Source organism: Dermochelys coriacea, chromosome 2, assembly GCF_009764565.3.
Source record: "Dermochelys coriacea isolate rDerCor1 chromosome 2, rDerCor1.pri.v4, whole genome shotgun sequence".
Classification (NCBI taxonomy): domain Eukaryota; kingdom Metazoa; phylum Chordata; order Testudines; family Dermochelyidae; genus Dermochelys; species Dermochelys coriacea.
In genome coordinates, this window is record NC_050069.1 from 183,261,273 (window position 1) to 183,287,590 (window position 26,318).

Below are 26,318 nucleotides of genomic sequence, written 5' to 3' on the forward strand. Positions count from 1 at the left end.
AGTCACCCATGAGAATCAGGGCATGCGATCTAGTAGCTTCCGTGAGTTGCCGGAAGAAAGCCTCATCCACCTCATCCCCCTGGTCCGGTGGTCTATAGCAGACTCCCACCATGACATCACTCTTGTTGCACACACTTCTAAACTTAATCCAGAGACACTCAGGTTTTTCCACAGTTTCGTACCGGAGCTCTGAGCAGTCATACTGCTCCCTTACATACAGTGCTACTCCCCCACCTTTTCTGCCCTGCCTGTCCTTCCTGAACAGTTTATAACCATCCATGACTGTACTCCAGTCATGTGAGTTATCCCACCAAGTCTCTGTTATTCCAATCACGTCATAATTCCTTGACATCACCAGGACCTCCAGTTCTCCCTGCTTGTTTCCAAGGCTTTGTGCATTTGTATATAAGCACTTGAGATAACTTGTTGATCGCCCCTCATTCCCAGTATGAGGCAGGAGCCCTCCCCTCACAGACATTCCTGCCTGTGCTTCCTCCCGGTATCCCGCTTTCCCACTTACCTCAGGGCTTTGGTCTCCTTCCCCCGGTGAACCTAGTTTAAAGCCCTCCTCACTAGGTTAGCCAGCCTGCTGGCAAAGATGTTCTTCCCTCTCTTCGTAAGATGGAGCCCGTCTCTGCCCAGCACTCCTCCTTCATGGAACACCATCCCATGGTCAAAGAATCCAAAGCCTTCTCTCCGACACCACCTGCGTAGCCATTCGTTGACCTCCACGATTCGACGGTCCCTACCCAGGCCTTTTCCTTCCACGGGGAGGATGGACGAGAACACCACTTGCGCCTCCAACTCCTTTATCCTTCTTCCCAGAGCCACGTAGTCCGCAGTGATCCGCTCAAGGTCATTCTTGGCAGTATCATTGGTGCCCACGTGGAGAAGCAGGAAGGGGTAGCGATCCGAGGGCTTGATGAGTCTCGGCAGTCTCTCCGTCACATCATGAATCTTAGCCCCTGGCAAGCAGCAGACTTCTCGGTTTTCCCGGTCAGGGCGGCAGATAGATGACTCAGTCCCCCGGAGGAGAGAGTCCCCGACCACCACCACCCGCCTTCTCCTCTTGGGAGTGGTGGTCGTGGAACCCCCAACCTCAGGACATCGCATCTCATGCCTCCCAACCAGCGGAGTCTCCTTCTGCTTTCTCCCCCCAGACATATCATCTGGTCCACTCTGCGCATTGGTACCTGTGGAGAGAACATGAAAGCGGTTAGTTACCTGTGTCTGTGTTACTGGAACCCGGACATTCCGCTTACCTCTTCTGGAGGTCACATGTTGCCAAGCTTCTTCACTGGCCTCTTGGCTCCTCTGTGCAACCTGCTCTATATCTTTAGAGCTTTGTGCCCCTAGAAGGCTATCCTGAGTTTGGTCCAGAAAATCCTCAGTCTCTCGTATACAACGCAGGGTCGTTACCTGTTGCTCCAGACCTTCAATCTTCTCTTCCAATATGGAGACCAGCTTGCACTTTGTACAGACAAAGTCGCTTCTGTCCTGTGGAAGAAAGACAAACATGGCACATCCAGTGCAGGTCACAACAGCTGAACCCCCCCCTTCCATATCACCTACCTACTATGAGCTTCCTCAGAGATGTTGGCAAGATGTAAGCCTCACTGGGCTCACTCCAGGCGAACTCCCAGGCAAACTCCTGCTGTGAGCTGCTCTGCTGTCCCCGCTGCTCCGCTGCCGCTCAGCTGGTTCGCGAGGCTCTGGCTATTTTTAAACAGCCAGGCTTCCCTGACGCAAACACACAGACACCCTAATGCCCGCCCCCTGCAGGCTAGCAGCCAATCAGACACTCACTCAGGCTCTCTCCCTGCCCTCCCAGCAAACACACGCTCGGATACTTCCTCAGCAAGCAAACACACACACTCGGATACTTACCAGTCCCAGGCAAACTCCTGCTGTGAGCTGCTCTGCTGTCCCCGCTGCTCCGCTGGTTCGCTGCCGCTCAGCGAATGATGAAAGGGTCAAAAAACATGCCTCATAGTGATATACTCAAGGGGTCAATCTATTTAGTTTAACAAAGAGAAGGTTAAGTGGTAACTTGATTTCAATCTGTAAGTACCTATAAGGGAAACAAATATTTGATAATGGGCTCTTCAATGTAGCAGAGAAAGGTATAACCCAATCCAGTGGCTGGAAGTTGAAGCTAGCTAAATTCAGGCTCTGGAAATAAGGTGTAAATTTTTAATAGTGAGGGTAATTAACCACTGGAACAATTTACCAAGGTTTGTGGTGAATTCTCCAACAATGGTAACTGTTAAATCAAGATTGGATGCTTTTCTAAAACATTTGCTCTAGGAATTATTTTGGGAAAGTTCTCTGGCCTGTGTTATATAAGAGGTCAGAATAGATGATAACAATGGTCCCTTCTGGCCATGGAATCTATGCATCTATAAATCAATATATGTGTATAAATATGTAAGTCATGATATCTATGAATTTAATTTTTAACACTAGTGGAATAAGTAGATATCACCTACCCACTGCTGATATCAAGTACTGGTGTATTTTAATACACAATTTTAATTATTATTGTTTGTTATTTGTATAACAAACAAACATAGGATCAAGCAGAGTACATTTCTGGTGTAGGAGGCAGTAATGAGTGATTTGGATGTACTGGTAACATGCAAACAGGCAAGGACATCCCCACCCCCACCCTTGAACAGTCTGAGCTGGACTTCATTTTGGGTAAGTTCAGATATTTGTCCAACTCTTTTGTCTGAAAAGTCTGTGAGAACAGTCTGTTTCATGAAACAGAGGATTTCTAGCTCTTCTGCTTCCAGCTGGAAATATTGCAAGAAAGCTATCCAAATATTTCAGAGCCTCAGAAAATAGATTGACTGGAACTTTATAGAGTGTTTGCTTAGGGGAAAAAATAAGCTAAAACTCAGGGAGTTTTTTATTTAACTCTCCTGTCTAATGACAAGTACGTTTATTTAATTAATTCCATTTGTTTACCCCTTTAATTTCACCTACTTACTGTAATGATACTTCATAGCACTGATTTCAACCATCCAGCTCCCCTCATTTTTCATTGTCTGAGGATTTTGTAAAGCTCCCTTTTCCCTAGCCATCAGCTCTCTATTATCCCTCCGTCCTTCCTTCTACTTCCATTAATAGTAAAATAATTTTTAAGCCTCCCTAAATAGGTTTTTCAAAGTGCTCTTCAGATTGACAGAGACAGACAGATTGACAGCATTTTTGTAATGCATCAAAGTGCCATTGCTGTGAATGAATCTGAATTTTCATTTATGAAGATCCTCATGGAGTTGATGCAGTGATGTGAGCTTATAATAACAATATAAGTGTCATCTTCCTGGAAATTTTTAGTTTTTGATGAGTATCACAGTAGTTAGGGGGATGAAGAAGGATCAGAACAGAGATTTTTTCTAAATCTGGTTTCAATGGTGTTGAGCAGGTGAGACATCAAAGCAGACCAGCCTTGATGAAACTACTACTCAGTGGTATTTGACGGACAACCTATTGCTAGGGCTGGTTGAAAATGGTCTTCAAAACTGATTTTTGACCAAAAATTGAGTTTTTGATTAAACACAATTTTTCACAAGCATCTGCCTCTGCTGAAGATTTAGACTTTTCATTAAAAAACAAACAAACAAACAAACAAACAAAATCACCAGAACACCTGACAACTGAAAATTTTGATTCCAAAATATGGTAGTTCACGTTGCTCATGCTCCCATTCCTATATGATAGGTTCCCCAGCTGGTTGTCATTTCCCATGATGGGACTGCACTAGGAACTCTCATGATGCATCACAGTGCCTCAAATAGAGAGGAAACCATGGTTCATCATGGGAGATGTCTAGCCACAGATAAAGCTCATAGAAGAGAATGAAGGCCTGAGGCACTCAAACTACAATTCCCAGGAGGCACCAAAGTGGCATTTCTGAATCAACATTTTCAGTTTTAAACCAACAGTTTTTGGACAACATTTTTTTAGTCAAAAATTTTTGGCTTTTGATTTTTTTTTTTTTTTTTTGCTGAAAAGCTGACATTTTCTGCAGTGGGAAAATATGTTTTCAACTAGCTCTACCAGTTACATATTTTTGTTTTGCTTCACATCTTTATAAAGTCTCATGGGCTATGAAAGAGATGGTGGTACTTTAGCTTGAGTATTTTGCTGTCTCCTTACATGACAGAATGGAAATTGATCTTTTCTTAAAGCTCAGCTTTCACAGGGGTTATAATCCCATGGGTTCTGATGTCAGTGCAGGATAGTTAACAGGATAATTTTTGCATTAGATGCAGGAATGGTTTTGATAAATTCATCTAGTTTTAATAAACCCTTAGAATTTGGAATTACAATAGAGATTTGAGACCATAGGCCTGCATTATACCTGTGTAAATCCACTGACGTCAGCTTCCATTCACACTGCTGTAACTGATAACTTTAATCAGGCCTCATTTCATGAGAGATGGTTCATCAGACATATGCTATCCATGATCTTCTTGCTTAAACTGTACCTGAGAGATCTGAACTATTATTTCAATTTTTTACTTTCAACAATGTTTACAATTTCTGTGAAGGTTTTTTTCTTTTTTTTTCTTTTTTCTTCCCGTGATGGAGGCTGAATCGGGTGCAAGTAATTCTGTTCACATGTCAGGAACCTTGTTTGGAGGCAGAAGCAAATGTACTGAATTGCTCTGAGTCCTAATGCTGCACGTCATGCTCTCCTGAGTGACTGCATGTGTGTGCACAGGTACAGAGTAATTGGTTGGAGCCTGTGCAGCACTGCAGCAACCATAGACGTACCTGGCGGTGCACACACAACTGCTAGGACCCATAATATGCACCCTCCAAAGCCTTGTTGAAAATTTGGCATGTAATGTACTTCAGAGCTCACATGAGGTTTTAATTGTCTGAGCACTAATCCTTTCTGAAGGTGAATAAGAAACACCAGTAGGTTGATTTTTGCTGCATTTGCCAAATGGTGGTCAGACACTCCATATGAACTTAACCCGTTGGTGTAATTCTCCATCTTGTGGCTGAACTTCCTGTGTTTTTGCAACTTACATGCTGCCATGGACCCTAGCATGGAAATTGGACCCTCTTATGTCTCATGCACCATCTTGCCTCAGCGAGCTAAAGAAAGCTTTCCATTTACTCAGCCCATAAGCATCATTCAGTTGGACATTACTCCTGCACACTGTAGATCAGTATGAAGATAAAGCAGGTTAGATGGTATGTTAATGTTGGATTTTTTTAGAAAAGGTTCATAATGTTTACAGCCATAATCATTGTCTTGGAATTTCCTACAAAGCTAAGCATATGCTATTTATATAGTGCAATTTGACAGGATAAAGCAAACAAGAAGAAACACCAAACTTAAGCGCAAATAGTTGTAATAATATCTTTCAGTTAAGTGCGCTCTGAAGTTTCCCCAAGTGATTTATAAATGGACAGATATTTTATATAGTAGTTATATGACCCACCACTGAAACGCAGCTTCCCATTTGACACAACAGCAATTTAATAGTGCATAGGAACTCTTTAAAACAGAAGTGAAGAAGATTATTATATCTAAGGTAAAGTGCAGGAAGAGTTTAGATAGATTTTGCCCATGACCCCAGCATTGACACCTCTACTCTTGAGGAAAATTGCCATGAGATTTGAATAACCTCATGAGGTTAAACCTCAGTTTTATGTCTCCTCTGAAAAACAGTGCCTCCAACAGCATATACGTATGTTGACCAGTACTGTCTTAGAGAAAAGAGAGCCACCTGTGGAATTATTAACACTACTGCTACCTGCAACACCTACGTTGTGGGAAATGCTGAGTATCAGATGTTTTAGAAATGTGTGCCAAGTAATGGAAAGGAACAGTACAAGAGGCGGGGCTGCGGGTAACAAGAGATAAAGGACAAGGCCAGAAGATTTTGGCTGGACTGAGGACTAAACTTTGGCTGAACTAAGGACTAATGATATAAGCAGCACCTGAGAGTCTTTACTACCACAAGATAATGGAACCCAAAGATAAGAATGATGAGAACATTGGGTGATAAACAACAGAAAAGGAATAAACAAGTGCTGTATATATATTGCTGTGGGAAGGGAAATAAAGTGCTTTTTACCAGCAACTGTTTCAGTTGTCCTGTAAGCCAGCCTGCTAGCAGCAACAAATGGTGACCCCGACATGATAGAATTCTGTGAATTTGGTACCACGGACGGAGGAAGAAATAGCAGGGACCGCCGCTGCCGGTGTCCTCCGTTCGGGTGAGGAACCGGGACGCCCAAGAGGCGGGGGAGCTCCCACTGAAAGGTGAGCGGCGGGGAATATCTCTCATAATGGGAGCGGCAGCATCAGCAGATGAGCAGGCCGTGTTTAAGGTCTTAAGCAATCTGCTTAATAACCAGGGAGAAAAATTTTCCCCAGAAGCTCTGCAAAAATTGCTTCGGTGGGGAAAGCGACGGGGTTTCCTGGTTAATGCAAAGAATGTGTTTGACTCCTCGGTGTGGAAAACAGTGGGGGAAGACCTGTGGGACTTTGTGGGGGTCGGAAATAAAGAAGCTGCTGCCTTGAGCCCTATCTGGCGGACTGTTCATCGAGCCGTTACCACCGCAGCGGCTCAGGCAGGGGCGCGTATTGCATTACGCGAGGCATTAGAATCATCAGCGAAAGGGGCCTTCACGGTAGGAGTGAAAGACTTTTTTGGTAAAACAACGCCTATGATTCCTTTGGCGCCGTTGGACCCCAGTGAGGTACCGTTGCCCTTGAAGGATGACGACTCAGATCGGGGCGAACCGATGGCCGTGGATCAGCCGGTGTCGGGGGAATTGTCATCGGGCAATCCAGAGAACCCGTTACAAGAGGGGTCAGGATTGCCGCCTGCGGTTATGCCACCAGCCCCTCCCCGACACGTTCGGATTATTGACTTGCCTAAAACTGGAGAGTTTGATAACTTGACGCAGGACCAGATAATTCGGTGGTTATATAAGGAAGGTATTGCAGCTCAACAGATGATGGATGAGCTGGATAGAAAGGAAAACAGACCGCAAGGATCGTCACGATCGCATCTGCTACAACAGCTTCAAGAGCACGGCATACCTGACCCCTCACGTTTGCCCCATATTTGTAGGTTGTGTGGGTATTATGGTTGTACGGAGCACCTCACTCCCGAGGGAGAGTTGCGACCGACAGCAGAGGAAGAATATTGCAAAATTTATGCCCCCGCTACGCAACCAGTTCGACCAAAAGTGAAACCTCCGCCACCTACGTGTTCTTCAGTTGGACGAGGGCAAGAAGAACGGGGGACGGGGGTGATTTGGAGGGATGGTGGGGGAGGAGCGGGATCTCCTGACCCAATTAAGCGCTGGCATGGATTGATAAAGGATGCTATAATTGAAGGGGAATTTTTGGATGCCATGCCGGCTACTTTCCCGGTATCGGTATCAAGGGAGGGGGTTAAATCTTGGGTGCCGTTAGACTGGAAATTGATGAGGGAGGCTCAGAAAGCTATTGTGGCGTATGGCTTTAAAAATCTGTATGTACAAGCGTTATTAGAACAAATATTCTCGGGGCAAGCGATGTGTCCCTTTGACGCCCAGAAATTTGCAGATATGTTGTTAACACCTACACAGAGATTATTATGGAAGGATTCATGGAGAAAAAAGGCTGAGCACGCGGCAGTGCTTAATTTAGATAGACCCCAGGACGACCCTCTCCATGTAGCAAGTATAGACATGTTGTTGGGATGGGGCGATTTGAAGAGTCTCAGCTACAGGCGCGATTGGTACCCCAAATATTACAACAGTCTCAGCTTCTAGCATTGGAGGCATTCAAAGAGCTCCCTGATTTGGGCGCCCCGTCACCTCCCTATTTAAAAGTCAAGCAGGGAGTGGGCGAATCTTTTGCCCTCTTTTTGGACCACCTAAGGACGGCATTGGATAGGGCCCCTAATTTAACACCAGACGCCAGATCAGCATTGGGGGTAGATTTAGCCCTTCAAAATGCTAACCCCACGTGTAAGAAGATTTTGGTGACTTTACCAAAATCGGCCTCCCTAGTCGACATGATTGAAGCCTGCACTCGTGCTCCTTTGGTGGAGGAGGAGGATAAGGCAAAGATTCATGCACGCACCTTGGCGGTAGCCTTGAATACCTCCAAGTCAAATTGGCGTAGAGGAAGGGAGGGGGCGTGTTATCAGTGTGGAAAGATGGGTCATTTAAAACGGGATTGCCCCAAGAAAAGAGGTCAACCACAAAACAATGCACTTCCCTCCCCATTTCCCAGGACATGTAATCAATGTAAAAAATTCGGTCATAAAGCTACTGAGTGTCACTCCCGGTTTAAAAAAGATGGGACCCTTTTTCGGGGTCGGGACCGCCTCGTGGAGCGCCAGCCGGCAGGGCGTGAGGACAAACAATACGCCGGCTGCTTGGACAGCCTCCGCGGGGCAACTTCCGGCAGTGCCGGAGTTGATTTGGCCACCGCCGCCGACGTCTCCCTAGAGAATGATAGGGTGACGCTCGTTCCATCGGTGGCATCTGGACCGTTGGGGCATGGATTAAGTGCATTGTTAATAGGTAGATCATCCGCCTCCTTACAGGGGCTTTTTGTGCTTCCAGGGCTAATTGATGCTGATTATAGAGGGAACATTGGGATTATGGTATGAGCTATATGCCCGCCTATTACAATAATGGCCGGAACCAAAATTGCACAATTAATACCCTTTCGTGCGAATGTTCCTGTGAAGTCACCCCAGATAAGAGGAACTGGGGGCTTCGGATCGTCCAGTCAGGTAGACCCCACACCACTAACAACAGCATTTGTTTTGTCAGTGGGACAAGATCGTCCCACTAGATTAGTTCAATTTAAGGGCCCAGATGGTGATTCTTTCGAGCATCAGGTTCTTATCGATACTGGGGCAGATGTGACGGTGTTGCCCCTGCAAGGTTGGCCGGTGACATGGCCACTTCGACCGGTAACCACACCTCTTCAGGGCATTGGCGGACAGCGTGAGCCCATGCTGAGTGAATTTTTTATTGACATTACTGATGTAATCGATAATACGTTAAGGGGGTCAGTCCGCCCTTACCTTGTCGATACGACTATTTGGCTGTTGGGGAGGGATTGCTTGAGTCAATGGGGGGTGGTGATCAGCTCCCCCCCTTTCTAGTAGCGGCCACTGAGGAGCGGCCAACCCTGGCATTGGAATGGAAATCCGATGAGCCGATTTGGGTTGCTCAACCCTCAGTTAGTCCATGGAATACACCTGTATTCACTATCCTAAAGAAATCAGGAAAATGGCATTTGCTCCAAGATCTGAGTGCCATTAATGCTATAATGGTCGACATGGGTGCTTTACAGCCCGGTTTACCTGCCCCATCCATGCTCCCATCGGGGTGGCCATTACTAATCATTGACCTGAAGGATTGTTATTTTACTATTCCATTACACCCGAGAGACAGAGAGCGCTTTGCTTTCGCTATTCCGATGGTAAATCGTGAAGCACCTTCCGTACGGTATCAGTGGAAGGTTTTGCCCCAAGGAATGAAAAATTCCCCTACTGTCTGTCAGCTCTTCGTTGCATGGGCAATACGCCCAATCCGAGTGAAATATCCCCAATGGAAAATATATCATTACATGGATGATCTTTTATTTGCGGCACCAGTAGCTTTTGAACCCATGGTTATAACACAGATCACCTCCACGTTAGCAGAAGCTGGTCTGTTTGTGGCCCCAGAAAAGGTTCAAACTAAAGCCCCTTTTTTGTATTTGGGACTTCGGATCACTGACTGCACCGTACGCCCCCAGCAGTTGAAAATCTCTCCTCATGTGCGCACACTGTATGATGCACAGAAACTGCTAGGTGAACTGCAATGGCTTCGCCCCCTTTGTGGCATCACAAATCAGGATATAATTCCTCTTCTTCCCTTATTAGAAGGGGGGAGAGCCCCTGGAGATAAACGACAACTGTCGGTACTACAGAAGCAAGCATTACAACGAATAGGACAGAAGGTGGGGGAGGGTTATTCCGGGAGATATCGGGAAAACTTACCCTTTGTGGTAGCGGTCTTTAGCCTAGATGCAGTATTGGAAGCGCTATTATTTCAGTGGGATACAAGGGATAAAGACCCCCTAGTCGGTTTGGAATGGATATTTCCACCGTGAAAAATGTGCGTACGGTAACTTCCAGAATTGAAGCAATAGCCATGCTAATAGTGCAAGCGTGGAAAGGAGTAACCGTAATGACAGGAATTGATCCGCATCAGATTTTGTTGCCATTTTCAAAAACGATGATTACACATCTGTTGATGTATAACACTGTGTTTGCTGTTGCCCTAGCAAATTATCAGGGACAATTGAGTTGTCATTACCCTCCCCACCGCCTGTTTTCTTCCCCGTTGCAGTTGGAAAAACACCTTATGAGACAGGAGAATCCAGTGACAGGAATAACAGTATTTACTGATGCGGCTGGGCGAACAGGGAAAGCAGGGGTAGTCTGGTGGGATGGACATACTTGGGCCCATAAGAAGGTTATTAGCGAGGGGTCGGTACAGATATTAGAACTCCTAGCTATACTTTTGGAATTTGATCACTGGAACCAAGAATCGCTCAACGTGATGAGCGATTCTAAGTATGCCGTGGGTTAGTAAACAGGTTGGAGAGAGCTATGCTGGGAAAGGTTCATAATCCAGCATTGCAACAGATACTCTTGTGCCTTTGGCATTGACTCAATGAAAGAAAGTATCCATACTTTGTAGGCCATATAAGGAGCCATACTGGCCTGCCTGGATACTTAAGCACGGGCAACGATCAGGCAGATGCACTGGTGGGATCCGTGGTAGTACCCAATCGGTTTGAGCAAGCTCGCCTGTCTCATGGATTTTTCCATCAATCAGCGAAAGCCCTAGCGCGACAATTCTCTCTACCTATATCCCAAACCTGAAGTATTGTAGCCTCTTGCTCAGAATGTAATAGGTTGACACCCACCTTTCCCGCCGGGGTTAATCCCCGAGGTCTAGAGGCTTTAATATTATGGCAGTCAGATGTCACCCATTATAACCAATTCGGAAAGCAGAAATACATCCATGTGTCAGTAGACACCTTCTCTGGAGTTATCTGGGCTACACCCCACGTGTCCACGGGCAGTAAGGAAGTGATAAAACATTGGCAGGCATGTTTTGCTGCATTAGGGGTGCCCCGATCGATAAAAACAGATAATGGAGCTGGGTATGTGGCCAGGCACACCGCAACCTTTTTGCAAATGTGGGGGATAACATACAAAACAGGAGTGCCAGGCAATTCGACAGGCCAGGCCATTATTGAACGATCTCATGGTACTTTGAAAGGAATGTTGGATAAGCAGGCACAAACTGGACAGGATGCAGTAGTTCAGACACCAGCTGGGCGATTAGCTAAAGCGGTATATGTCCTTAATTGGTTGCAACCTAGTAGTGCTGATAACAATCATGTTCCAATGCAAAGACATCTAGGAAGTATTGGGATAGAATATGAGCAGAAGAAACCTAAGGTGAAATGGTTTGATTATGCCTCTCAACAATGGAAGGGGCCAGCACAATTGCTAACCTGGGGACGGGGTTATGCTTGTGTCTCCCTTGATGAAGGTCCTCGGTGGATACCTGCTAAGTGGGTGCGGCCGTGGCTACAGCAACCTTGCTCGCCCATGCACCCGGCGCCTGGAGAACAAGATCCCGCGCTTGGAGGGGAAGCATCAGAGGAGGTTGTGCTTGTGGCCATATCCTGTTTATTTCCAGAATGAGGATGTGCGTTATCGATATTGTTATAGTGGTATTGCTTGGGTTACAGGGGGGACTCCTTGTACCCCTACGCGTGCGAATGACGTATAACCTATGGGAACGTCTAGCATTGATAGCCAATGTCACACACTTTTGTTTGTCTGATTTTGTGGCAGCTGGGGAACTACTGGGCACTTGTCTTGTGCCCATATGTCATCATCCTGAGGAAATTGGCAATCATACCATGCTTGCAGCTTATGCCAATTTGTCTTCACAGTATTCGAATATGGCAAATTGGGGCCCCGCCAATTACTCCTTGCCCCCTGGGGCCCTATCTTTACATACCCCGTACCCAGCCGGGGCACATAATGTAACATGTGCGCGAGTGGTTAATTGCACACGCGCAAAAGTACCCATGGGCTGCCAAACCGTAAGTGCCCCCCTTTTGAATTGTACTAATGCGGTTAATGTTTCTTTTAATTATGGACATATTATTTTGCTGTCTGGTTGGTTTTTTACCTGCGGCGCACGAACCTTTAGTTATATTCCTGCTAATCTAAGTCATAATACCTTGTGCTGTCTTAGCCGAATGACCTTTTTGTTGCCCGGAAAGAATCAGCAGCGAAATCGGCGAAGCACGGCCCTGCAAAATACGTGTTCCGCTGATGTTACCTTATATAGTCACTCAGAATATTTGGCTTTGCTGAATGCCGTTGCAGGCATTCCTGGCTTTGCAACTTATTATACGGTGCAAACTTTGAATGCATTAGCTTGTTTTGCTGTTAAAGCGCTTAATGCTACATCACAGGCAATTGCTCTTTTAAGTATGGAACAACAGGAATTAAGAGATGCCATTTTAGATAATCGAGCTGCGATTGATTTTCTATTGCTTAAGTATCCCTGGTGTTGCTATTATGGAAAATGCTTTTAATTTAGAGAAATTAGTGTGTTGGAGTATTAAACAGTTTAATCTAATTTTTGAAATATTAACTGAGTTATTAATCGATGTAGATAGCATTTGCCATGCAGTTTTATATAATAGTGCTGCGAGTGAATTTTTGTTATTAGCACATGGACACGGATGTGAAGATTTTGAGGGTATGTGTTGGGTTAATTTGTCAGATCATTCTCACTCTGTTCATGAATTATTTGCAAAATTAAAACACAATATGGATAACATCATTACAGCACACTCTTTTATTAATTGGTATCTGTATTGGTATAATTTGTTTGTGTGGTCCATATATAGTTCAATGTATGCGTTGGGGAATGTCACGGATGATTCAAGCTGCTTTTAAACAAAAAGGGGGAGATGTGGGAAATGCTGAGTATCAGATGTTTTAGAAATGTGCCAAGTAATGGAAAGGAACAGTACAAGAGGCGGGGCTGCGGGTAACAAGAGATAAAGGACAAGGCCAGAAGATTTTGGCTGGACTGAGGACTAAACTTTGGCTGAACTAAGGACTAATGATATAAGCAGCACCTGAGAGTCTTTACTACCACAAGATAATGGAACCCAAAGATAAGAATGATGAGAACATTGGGTGATAAACAACAGAAAAGGAATAAACAAGTGCTGTATATATATTGCTGTGGGAAGGGAAATAAAGTGCTTTTTACCAGCAACTGTTTCAGTTGTCCTGTAAGCCAGCCTGCTAGCAGCAACACTACGTTTTCCTTAGGTGTGTTCCATCTTGACCCCACTTCCTTCTGCCTCCCTTGTGAGACCTCGTGGATCATGGACAGCTCGTTGTTAATATAAGATTGGGGCTTGGACATACACAATTCAGGCCTGAATGAATGCTGAAGTGCAGAAAGATTAGAACTGAAGGTTCCTAATGCTTCATAATCATTCTTGCACCCTGAAAACTTAAACTCTGTAAATAAATAAATATTTTCACATTCCATTTCACTGTTTTTCCTTTTCATGCTAAGAAGTCCAATATAAACCACCCTTTTCTTCTGTTAGCTCTTTAGAAGAGTTTCCTTGCGCCCCTAGCCACCCAATATCTTGGCATGATTTGCAGCTTATGCAACGTTCATGATATCCCAGAAGCCTACATCGGAGTCCTCCAGGTTTGCAGGCTGCAGCCTTACAGCAGCCAACTGCTGGCTGAGCCTACAGAAGCCTCACAGATGGAAGGTGCTCTTCCATGCACCACAATTACAAGATTACTATTGATAAATGTTCACGCTGCAGGGAAAAATTTTCATGTGGAAGCTGTCCCTCCCATTCATGGTGGCATAACATCCCTGTGGCAACTACAACAGTTGCTGGAGTAGTTATAGGAAAAAACATTTAATGTATCTTTAGGTGTTGCTGATATAACATCTGGAAACATGAAGAGCCTGCATACTTTAACCAGCCAGCCTGTTGAGCTCACCAGCAATTGCTCCACAGACCACCAGTTATCTATGGATTGCAATTTGGGAACAACTGCTTTAGATTAATAGTAGAAAAGGTTCCACCTCCCATCCCCTTGAGCATTTCTGTGGCTATCAGGAGTTTAATTATTTCCTCCTCTATAAAAAAGATGCAATTATATTTTTTGTGGACAAGTGTTTTATCTTGCACAAGCTTTGTATTTAATGGTTAACTCTTATTCTTTCCATTATACAGATGTGCAAGCTGAGGCACACAGGTTAAGTGACTTGACCAAGGTTATAGAGGGTCCGATTATGTGACGTGCTAATCACTTGCTGTGAGATATAAATACCTACATAGATAAAATGCACTGAAACCCTAATGGAATTGGAAGTTTTCCAGAATAACTAAGGATTATGACTTCCAGTCCCCTGCTCACTGCCATTCAGTGTTGCACTGGATTAGTAACTTATATTTTCATATTATGGGGGGGAAGGATAAGCTACCATATTATATTTAGGTGATTGTTTTTTTTTTTAAGGTATGCACAGAAAAAGTATTCTTTGTTTTATAATCATGTAGGGTCTATTTTTCCTAGGATTCTTCTGTACTTGAACTTCTATACAAAACACTAACCAAGGAGGGATAATACAAACAGATAATGCTAGATTCTCCTCCTAGTAGCTTTATTTACTTTGTTAACTGAGTTGTGCTGCTCTCTACAGTCACACCAGGGGCCTGCTCCCTGATTCCAAGTTACATGCTACTGCACTAAATCAAATGGGGCAGGAAGCCACCTTACCAGCTGCTGCATCTTCAGTGACGTTGCCCTGCTCACCACCTCTGTGTCAAGCAGATAAACTTGTGACTTTGGTCTCAACTTCCTTCAGCTACATGTCTCAAATGCAGAAGTATTTCTCACTGGCAGGAACAGCATCCTCAAACAGATTCCCAGCTCCTCTCTGTCTCTTGTCTCAGACCTTCCATTGCCCTCCACAGCTTGTAATGCTGGCATCACTTGTGACACTGAACTTTTCCTCCCCCATCTCTGGTATCTGCATATCACATCTCTGTACCATTACCTTTAGGTACCTTTGCTTTAATTCTTCCTCTGCTGAAATTCTCATCTCTGCCTTCACTATTTCTTATCATGGTTCTTACAATTCCATATCAATCTAATCCTCAGTTCCCTTCATACTGAAAACCTCATTTGACTTCAGGGATTTTTGCCTTGGAAAGGATGTCTCATTTGGACCCTACAGCTGCCCCAACTCCTAGCTTTTGTACTCTTAATATTATTATTGCAATAGAACCCAAATGTGTTTGGTGCAATACAGCCATGTAGTTAGACACAGTTCCTACACTAAACAGTTTATAATCTTAAAGATCCCCAAAGATTAAAAATGTACTGAAACAATACTCCATTGGCCCCATTATCAGCCACTGAGGTGCAAGGCAGCCAAAAATTCAAAGCAACCCAATCTTACCATTCACAATAGGAGCCAATTCAAAATTACCCTAGTTCTTAACCTGCATGGACATGCCCCAGCCAGCTATGTAGGCCTCATCTCTCTTTCTACTCTTCCGTGCTTTCTCTATTTGTCTCGCAGGCTGTGGAGCGATTGGGGGTACCACCTGAGCAGTGGTGTGACACCTTGTGCCAGGTTGCAACACCACTCACTCAAATTTGGAGGGGGTGGGTGTAGAGCCTCACAGGCCAGGGGAGTCATTGTGCTGGTGGTGGGAAAGCATCTGAGAGGCAAGGCGGGTTGGCGGAGGGGAGGGGCAAATCTATGGGGTCTCCAACTTTAAATGGTACTCTACAGCCTTTGATTTGTCTAGTATCTTCCTTCTGTATATCTCTCCTCAAAATCTTGGCCCTCATGCTTCTGTGCAGCTCCTGCCATCTGGAGCAACATTCCTATATCTCTCTGCTGTATCTGACTCCACATCATTTTAAATCTCAGCTGAGAACAATATTTTTTTGCTTTCTCCCTGACCTACCTCTTTCTCTGTTTCTCTGCTGTTGTTCATATCTCTACTATAATGTGTTTTAGGATACCGTTTGTATGCGAAATAATTAAATGTCAAAGTAGATGCTCTGTAGATTCCTTTAGAAATTTTTCTGACATGTCTTGTACCTGAGGTAGATGTATAAGATCCCTTAGTCACACACCATATCGTACCATGTTATTACTTTTATAATGTAAGTTTTGATGTATATATTATTCCTAAATTGAAGTTGATACTCCTGTTACTTAAAGAAGAATACTTCTCTGTAGGGTGGATGGTTGATGGCACCATGGTAATGCTTCACGGTTCCGGTGATGATACTTTGTAGTAAATGGAACTTAATAGAAAGGGTTCTTCTATAAAGATGAAGTGAGCAAATATAATCCTAAAGCTTTTTCAATAAAATGAAAAGTAATTTTAAAAAAGTTTAAAGTACAGAAAGCTGTGGGGACAGGGACTTTTGGTCTGCCAAGTGTCTTAGGAAACCATACTGTAGACTACATGCCCCCAGATACTTTTGTCTATGCGATTTTAAGTCCCTATGCCTGCACTTCTCTTTGTGTCTGTAAAGCCTTAGGAGCCAGCACCTGGGAGACCTGTGCAAATAGGATTCTTATAGCAAAATGTGAATGTGTCTGCTATTTGAGCACCAAAATGTATAAATGGTTGCCTTAAATTATGCACTCTGCACTTTGAAATTAAATCTACAAGGGGCCCAATTTTCAAATGTACAGCACACACATTGGACAGGTGATGGGTAAAAGAAAGTAGTAACAATATGTACTTCTACCTTTTCATGTTCTCTGTATGTATAAATATCTTCTTACTATATGTTCCATTCTATGCATCTGATGAAGTGGGCTGTAGCCCATGAAAGCTTATGCTCAAATAAATTTGTTAGTCTCTAAGGTGCCACAAGTACTCCTGTTCTTTTTAATATGTAGCACTGTTTACCAGCAGATCTTAATGTTTACAAAGGAAGCTGGCATCGTTAAGCCCATTTTACAGATGGGGAAACTGAAGTATAGGGCGGAGAAGTGACTTGCCCAAGATTAGGTCAGAGGCAGAACAGGGAAAAGAACCAAAGTCTGAGTCCCAATCCTGTGCTCTGTCCACTAGATCATGCTGAGTTCATGTAGTTAAAACTCTAATAAGACAAAGGCTTGCAATTAATTTACTTGGATTTACTTCTAGAGAACAGAGCTGAGTGTTTGGGGAGGAGAGGAAGAATCTCATTGTATTTAAAATTACATTAAAATCATATTTTTGCTATTTTGGCAGAAAGCAAAACATTTTGTGGTTTCATCTCAAACCTTTTTATTTATTTATTTATTTAAACTTGTGAAAAATGCCCTTTACCTTAGTGAATGTTCTACTTCAGTATTCCTAAATATGAAAAGCAGTCTTGAATATATGGATGTGGGGCATGCAATTTGCAAAATTAATAGCAAAAGAAATCAAATTCATACCATGAATCATGCACCCTACAGACCCCTACAACTATGCTGAATTCCACTGACTCCAATGAGACTCCATATAAGTGTAAGAATCTGTCCTTTCGTATCAGACAACAGGATATGGACCCAGGAAGGAAACCAAATGTTACTCTGCTCAGATGGGGTTTGATGGAAGACAGTGGAACTAGTTGCATGACAAGGAAGGGCTACTCATGTGAATAAGAGATTTTAGAATTGGGATCATTAGTGAATAGATCATGTTTCATGCCACAGATTACTTAGTGTAAACTGATAGATTTCTCCAGCTGTAATAGAGAGGCATAATCAGCAAACAGATTTTCAGAGGTTGCTTTTTCATCCACTGCAGGGTTGGTTTCTCAAAGGATACCAGATAGCGGCTGCAATATGTGACAGAACATGCTGAATCTGATGGTGCAGTTTTAAAAATAATTTTCACCCCACTCCAGTGTTTTCAGCTGCACATGTCAAATAAACCGAATGAAAAATGCAAACATAGATACATTGGTGGAGACTTCAGAACTGGCTAATATTGCTTCTCTTGGTGAAAGTTAGAATAGTTACTATTTGGATTATGATAAGGTTATTTTTGTTCATCCTTGTTGTGAAGGAGAAACACATGGGGGCAAACTGCAAAAAGAAATGGGCCAGTTCTGCAATTGAGCAGTGCCAATGGACCCTCTACACCCACCTGGGGCCAGACCCAATCTGATTGCAGAATTGGGGCCTTAATCTCTCAGAAATAATCCTCTTCAGAACCTACAGGTCAAGTTTTTCTAGTGCTTAAGTATTATAAATATTGTTGTTTATGTACAAGTATTATTTATTGTTGCTTACAATACAGGAGGGGAGATATATTATTTATTGTTGCTTACAATACTGGAGGGGAGATGTATGTTCATTATTAATGTTTGCACTGGACTTGATATATCTTCACCAAAGGATTTCCCTTTTCCTCTGGTTTTGGTGCTTGGTCACTGGCTTTACTTATTTATTTTTCAATTAATTTTTCCCAAGTTGAAGCCCTGCTGCGTGTTCTCCCTATTGCTCACCCATGAAAGCCCGCTGGCTGCACTCAGAAGTGAGTTGTGCAATTTATGTCCTTTAATTTTCATTCCCTTTTCATTACAGCCAACCTTTCTCCAGCTGACTGTTCTCTCACTCTGGTGCCTGTGTGTGTGTGTGTGTGTGTGTGTGTGTGTGAGACAGAGAGAGAGAAGCGAGAAACATTGCCTGGGCTATGCTGACAGACGACTTTTCCCTCAGTTGTCAGTTTTCTTGTCTGTCAGCAGAGCTGCTGGTAAGTGGAAGAAAACAAAGGAAGGGATGAGAATGAAATGAAAGAGAAGGAGAGGGAGGACCGGCACTGGAGGGAATGAGGGCTGCCTTTCACAGCATGGTGGAGTGAGGACACACAGGGTCCAGCGAATAGGGAAGCAGAGAATCGGGAACTGAATAACTACCAATACTCCCCAGTCTTTCATCAGACAGCTCAATTGTCAGCAAGGGTTCCTCCACCCCTCCTTGATAAGATTGTTCAGCTGGCATTACTGATTGTATCCTTGGCTTATTATAAAAAATCTGTGATGGCTTTCAATCTGGAGATCAGCCTCTAATCCCCTCCATCAGACTCAGGACCATGGCATATTGCCACAGCTACTCTCAGTGTACACCTGGAGTTCTTGCTCTCTACACACACTTCCTCTAATCGAAGGGAGAGGTGTATATGTGTGTGTGTGTGTGGGGGGAAGTGTTTGTAAAAATGCTTGCTGCTCCTGGTCAGTGTTAAACGTGGAGTGTGTGCATGTGTCGGGGGTGGTGTCCATACTCTCTGAGCTTTAACCAAAGTGATAACCTACAGCTATGGAGTCACCAACTAAGGAAATTGAAGAATTTGAAAGTAACTCTCTGAAATATCTACAGCCGGAACAAATCGAGAAAATCTGGCTTCGTCTGCGAGGATTGTAAGTAATACTCTTTCTTATCCCTCTTCCTTCTCTCTATTTCTTTCCATTGTTGTAAAATAATTATTGTAACACTTTATTGTTCGGTTTCAGAGTAGCAGCTGTGTTAGTCTGTATTTGCAAAAAGAAAAGGAGTACTTGTGGCACCTTAGAGACTAATAAATTTATTTGAGCATAAGCTTTCGTGAGTTACAGCTCACTTCATCGGATGCCACTGAATGCATCTGATGAAGTGAGCTGTAGCTCACGAAAGCTTATGCTCACATAAATTTGTTAGTCTCTAAGGTGCCACAAGTACTCCTTTACTTTATTGTTCATTTCTTTTGTGTACCTTTAAAATAATCCAAGAGTTTCCACACCTGCTCTCTGTAAATACAGTGACTTGCACTTACTTATCACAAAAGAGCAGTTTGCTTCCTTAAATGAGCTGAACTTGCTTGCTACAGAACTAACATTTCCCAATGAGGGTGCTGAAATGTCATTAGAAGAGGCATTGTAACATAACAGTTACCAAGATATAAATTATTTTGCATGCTATAGTAGAACAGCTTCAGTATACACAAAGTGCCACTTAAAGCCTAAGTATTTTTAAGGTTGTTGATAAACATAGCTAGATTAAGAAGACATTCTTTTTGCTGTTTGTACACCAGTCCCAGAACTAAAGTGGTTAATATAAACAAAATGGGGAAGAAGGCACAGTTTGAAAACATTTCTAGTAGTAGTTATAATGGCGGGAAATCCATGTTCTTTTATTAATAGTCATACACGCGGGTCAGATTGTGTTTATTAATTTATATATCTGTGTTAAGCACTACTTTTCCACATAGAGATTAACTAGTGCCTTCTTCACAGAAAAGGTATGTTCACTAAAGGAAGGTGCCGTGATGGATCAGACATAAAATTAGACAGTCCAGAGTGGTTATATAGACAGGATCTTTCATCCTCCTTGTATGTATTAAAGTGCATACCACTTACTTGCTCCTCAGTTTCTGATGAAGCCTAGAAAACGTTACTATAATAGGCTGCATCTGTCCAGATGTTCAGAACTGATTTTCTTTTCATCCTCACATGTTGGAATTATAAAATTTCTTCCCTCTGAGGAGAGGGCCAAAGAAACATATATAACGTAGGCTAACAACCAAAAACTTAAGAGTCCAAGTTAAATTTGAGTTATTTTTTAGCAATATTTTGTGTGTGCAATGATGTCATATTTTATAAATAACATCCAGTACTTCTGTAAGTGTTTTAATGACTTAAAAGTCATACATGAATATGTATTTCTCTCAAGGCTTCACTCAAGAAAGCCTGTTTTATGAAGAAGCTTAATCAAACTAGATGACAGCTGTCTCATAACCATTCCAAATAGAACAGCTATACAGAACCAAACCTCTCATTTTCAAGTCTCTGCACCATGTTGTATAATTACTAGTTCATGAATTTATGGCTAAATGTAATAGCTGCATTCTGATTCAGACTACACCTGTGGTTCAAATCTGTGCCTAAATATTCCATAGCATTGTTGTTCAATAGAAGTCTGACAGACAGATTCTAATCTCATTTTACACCCTTGCAAATTGGGCACCTGCATTGACTTAAAAGAAGTTATCCCAGATGCACAATGATCAGAATCACGCTGTGTTATGTACATTATGCGCATTGTGCTAGTACACTTTCCTTGTGTGTGCATTAGTACTATATACTGTGTGTCCACAAAAAACACTTTTATCTTGTGAGTTTCATGATCTCTCTTCCTGTATTGTAAGATAGCCTTCCTTGATTTTCTGTAAAGTGTCTCACTGTAGGGCAATACATTTCAGCTTTCCAATTGTGTTACTCTGATTAAGACTTCAGAAGTGTTTCCATTTCCTTTTGTCATGTTCAAGAGTTTAGCATGTGAAAAAAAATTGTCACACACTGTTTCACATCAGAAGTGTTCTCGTTTTTTCCATATGTGTGGGGGTAATTTTCAAAGCAAAGATGTGGCTATTTTATATATTTTACAACTATACAAGGGCTTTCATCTCAAGAGACCGAACAGCACTTTATAAACCATATACTGTGATAAATGTAGGAATCCATGCTTCCACCTCTGGAATGCAGACAGCCTTATAATGCTGGAGCTTTTTCATAGACACAGAAACTCTACAAAACAGAGTAAGGAAGAATGTGAAACAGAATACTGCCGGTTGAAACTGCCCTAGGAAGTTTAGGTTGGCACAGTGTAATTACCCAAATTGGGAATTTGATCATGACACTTCTCATATGAAAAGGGCAATGGGATCACTAATGATCACAGGTGCTCAGGGTTCAGTTTTACATCTCAGGCTCATTGGAAAGACCTGCAGCAACGCAGAACCCCCTAACACCATATGGAGTATCTACTCAGTAGTGACTCAGTGGGCAGACCAATATACTGAATCACCATCTAGATTTTGCTGGGAGGTCTGGCTAAATACTAACCATATCTGAGCCTGCTTAGCTTTGACAAGATCAGAGCCTAAGATGGCATGGGGCTAGTACACTATATTTTAAATTAATTGTTTTTAGATCACATTAGATTTAGATTTGTTTTTGTATCTTAGAATAGTCTCTGCTTAAATAAGGAGCAAATCCTGACCCTGGTGAGGGTCTCTGTGGATCGCATTTAGTGCAGTTCTACTGTGCAAGATAGGGAGGCTTTGTGAGAGTACACTGTGTGAGAGTGTACACTGCCAGGGAGGTGTTGAGAACTCTGAGATAGTGTTTAAGGGGCAGATTAGGAGGGTTTGGGATTAGGGGATTTGCTGCAGTTTGAATTATTTGGCCTTCTGCTCTATGGGCAAAGGGCAGGTAAGAGCCAACCAGCATGCTGAACTCTCCTGTGTGGTGTGAGAGACATTTCCTTGTCCTTATCCCTAAGTATCTGCTGAATGCTCAGCTCAGCTACTAGGCCAAAGCAATGGCATGAGGATTTGGTCTTTAGTCCATATACAGTCAAAATTCCTTCACCATTAACATTTGAAAACAGGCATATGCAGTAACACTTCTCTCAATGTTCTTTAATTGGCATCTACATATTAACATTCTATGGTTCCTCACAGCAAATTTGTGTAATGTGAAGGAATATTGAGTCAATGGAGCCATAATGCTCTCTCAGGTAGAAGACTGCAAAAAATTGCCTCACTGAGGCAATAAATTATATCTTGCAAACTGTTAATGTAACTCTGATTAGAGATCTACATTATAAACAATGACTGTTTTATAACTTACCTAAATACCTATTCATTTGCTGGATTTATCACAGCTGGAAAAGAGCCTGTGTGCATTGGTTTAATACATGTTTTAAAAAGTCTCGTAATAGGCTATTACCTGTGATGAGGTACTGTCAGAGCTGTGTGAAATTCAATTTTTGACTTGCTGGATTTTCACATCTGAAAAGCTTGCCCTTTTACCTTATTTTCCACCTCCAAAATGTCAGTTCAGAGATTTCAAATTTTCCCCTTTAAAAGCCTGCATCAGCAAAATTGTTACATTTCTGATGCGTCAACAACCATCACTGAAAATGGGCTCATCTTCACTGGAAACAATTCTTCCAGTTTTGTTTCAAAAATAAACAAAACAAAAAAGCGTGTGTCCCAGCAAAAATGTGTTTTCACAGAAGTAGACCCATTTTTGAGTCTCTGGCATAATGAAAAAAGATGAATTGAACTTTGAGCAGCTCTCGATTTCTTTATGAATGGCACTTGCAGCCACTCAGTCCCATTCATCCCAAGATCCATATGTAGAGAATGTCCATTGTATGTGGCTCTTGTCCTTCCCCCATGGAAAAGCAAGTCAACAACCACTGTGGCATCACCCCTGCAGTTCTTGGACCTACAGAGAGCTCTCTGCAGGTCTGGAGGTCTTTGCTTGGGAAAGCGTGGGGGATAAAGGGGTGCAGGGGGAGCTTAAGGGAATGTTCCTTTTTTTTAAAGCATGGGGGAACTGGTGAGGTGAACACAATGAGCCTCTGGGCTAAGTGGAACCCTAGAAAGTAGGCTGTGGCCAATGGCATCCTTCTTATGGAGGAACAGTCCACAGAGACTTCAGGTTCCTGCAGGTACTGCTCTATATTGATATGCATGCCTTTGTGCTCAGATTAAGATAAAGCAATGAATGTACCTTGTCTGTGGGCTGTTCTTCTGTGTTAGTTGTGGGCTGCCTGCCATCATTTCCAATTAATGTAACTTAGGTTAGGATGTTAGGTCTTCAGCGAGTTGCCAGCTGCAACCCTCAGCTGGGCACACCACTTGTAGTTTTTTCTTGACTTCTGAAACTCATTGATCTGATGACGTATTTACTTGGCCATAGGTTAGTGTATCACAAGGGCAGGGATTAGATAAGTGCAACAGGGTAGGTCAGAGATGGAATTCTCAGGGCTGAATTTCCTGACTTTTTTAAGGTAAAACCAGAAGCCTACTGTTATTGCCATGCAGTTTTAGTCTGTCCGATACATGTGCTCACGCTGCACCATTATCAATATCCACAGGTGGTTAAATAGTAAGCAAGCTGTCTTGCCTTTGCAATGGGCACCCACGTGCAGTTGGCATATGTGTGGCACTTGTCTTGTTGAGCATGTATTTAATACATGAGCAGTTCTTTCTGGTGCCTTATTTCTGAAGAGTATTGTCCCATGAAGTTTGACAAGCTTAGAAGGCTTCAGGAAACTATATTTCTGATGAACGTGCTGAGTGTGTATTTATGGCTCCTAACAGCTGCTTGTGACAGAAACAGGACTCCTCATGTTCAAACAGGAGGTTTGTACTCGCCTCTTTGCAGTACATGCCTAATCTACAAGGCTCTTCTTCATTCAAATCTGTCTCGCCCAGCAAGGGGCTCTAACATCTTTTACTGATAAATTGCTTAGAAGTTGATAAAACTGGCAATCTGTAATTAACTCCATCTCATCTGTGCCCTTCCATGGCCACTTGCTAACAATACTTTAGCTGGTAAATACAGCCGTGTGCTCCTCACAAAGGATGTCCATCAATATTAAACACGGTTTATAAAGGACAATGGCCATGACAGAACTGAAAACCTGATTTTGAAACATGGCCTCTGATTTTACACTTACACTTTTTCTGTGGGTGTGAATAATTCTGGGTGCATTTTTTAACTTAGATGTCTAATTAGTGGACTGTGCACTCAGATCTAGTAATCAGATTTATAATTGCAGTACAGGCTGCAATTATGTGTGTGGGGAAAATGAGGAGAGGAGTTGAGGTCTTTGACTGTTTTTGATGGTGTTATGATGGTGCAGATCATCAGTTGATGTAAATCCAGAAAAGTTCCATTAGATTCAGAGTAATAGTGCTGATTTGTACCAGAAGAGGATAGAGTCTGAAGAATTTTTCAATGATGGTTTTTGCTGTGTTTGTGCAAAAAAATAAAACCTTGATTTCTAGCTGACACGGTATTACCAATATCAACACTGTTGCCTCTCAGCGCTGCAGAGGAATCGGTAAAAAATGGAGATTAATCTTCTTCCCTGCAGCCAGGATTACAATGCTAAACTGATGGAGTTAGAGACTTATTATGAATCTATTATAATACTTTCCCATGCTGTTAAAGAGGAAATTATAGAGTAACCATCTCTGAATCAGGACTCACATGGGATGCTCTACCTTCCTTTCCTCTCATTTCCCTGATCCTCCTATATAATTTAATTCTGAAACTAGACTTAGAATCTGAAGGGAAAAAATAAAAATGCATTGTATAGATATTGGTGATCCTTTAAAACTAACCAATTGCACCTAAGATACAGATAAAGTACTTCCCTCAACTTACTTTAGGAAGTATCTTGAATACTGCAACTATTGAGGTGGTCTTATTGCCTATACTTATTCAAGATCTAATTTTGCTTCCTTTGAAGTAAGTTGTGAAACTGACTCAGTAAGAGAAGATTCCTTCCATGAGATAAAGGGCAAGTTTGCACGTAAGTGCCACCATTCTATGTATCTATTTATTTGTCTTATCTATACAGATAGGTATGCGTTCTACAGTATTTTTTAGGTTTTGATCTTTAAAAATGCCACATACTGAAAAGCTGGTTCTCCCACTGACAGTACTCTGGCCTGCCTCGTTTTCATTTACATAGCCCAAGTAAGCAGTAAAACAGAGAGCTCCCTTTAATTCCTGAAATGTTCCTACACAGTGGGCTTTGTCCCCAGATATTTTAGCTGGCAGCAGATTGGGAAGGTTAAAAAAGCCCCTCAGAAAGCACCACTTTGTTAGCAAATGTGTAAATTAGTCAGTTTCTCAAGTGGAAAATATGAATATGCTAATTCCTTTCCGGAGGTGATAAAGGCACTCCTGCTGTCTTTGGTCTTGGTTTCAATCTTCCTGAATCTCCTGAGAGTCTGGGTTAAACTAAGGCCCTGTTCACCTTGGGAACAGAACTGTGCTAGCTCCAAACATATTTAAACACAGGGTTCTAGTATGGCTTCCCTAATGAATGTGGACAGGGATTGTCTGTCTGCAAACCTTGTCATGAAACCACACTATAGGCCTCTTATACCTGATCCAGATTTCCTCTGTATCCCAATTTCCCATTGACCACAGGAGTTCGGGGTGCACAGGGAACAGAGGACTGAACCCATATTCAGTTCGTCTATAGGACAGCTTGAGTACCCGTGATTCTCCAAAGAACAAGAAGTCCTTATTGGTTAGGGAATGAATGTGTCATATTTTCTAGCAACAACTGTATTGAGACATGATTTGGGGTCTCCTCATGCTGAGCTTTACCTTGGC

The 26,318-nt window shown here is 42.7% G+C and overlaps 1 protein-coding gene across 12 annotated transcripts in view; it reads left to right on the forward strand.

The window, feature by feature from the left end:
• Positions 1–26,318, forward strand: part of PDE1C (phosphodiesterase 1C) — a 541,496-nt gene that overhangs the window by 245,428 nt on the left and 269,750 nt on the right. For 3 of the 12 annotated variants that reach the window (XM_043508795.1, XM_043508797.1, XM_043508799.1), the window contains exon 1: positions 18,856–19,550. The exons of 5 other annotated variants lie outside the window; for them this stretch is intronic. In XM_043508795.1, the coding sequence (XP_043364730.1) occupies positions 19,450–19,550 (101 nt within the window). In that variant the 5' untranslated portion in view covers positions 18,856–19,449. Of the gene's footprint in view, positions 1–18,813; positions 19,551–26,318 lie in introns of those variants that run through there. 4 more of the 12 variants (XM_043508793.1, XM_043508798.1, XM_043508792.1 and 1 more) reach the window with 3 other exon arrangements.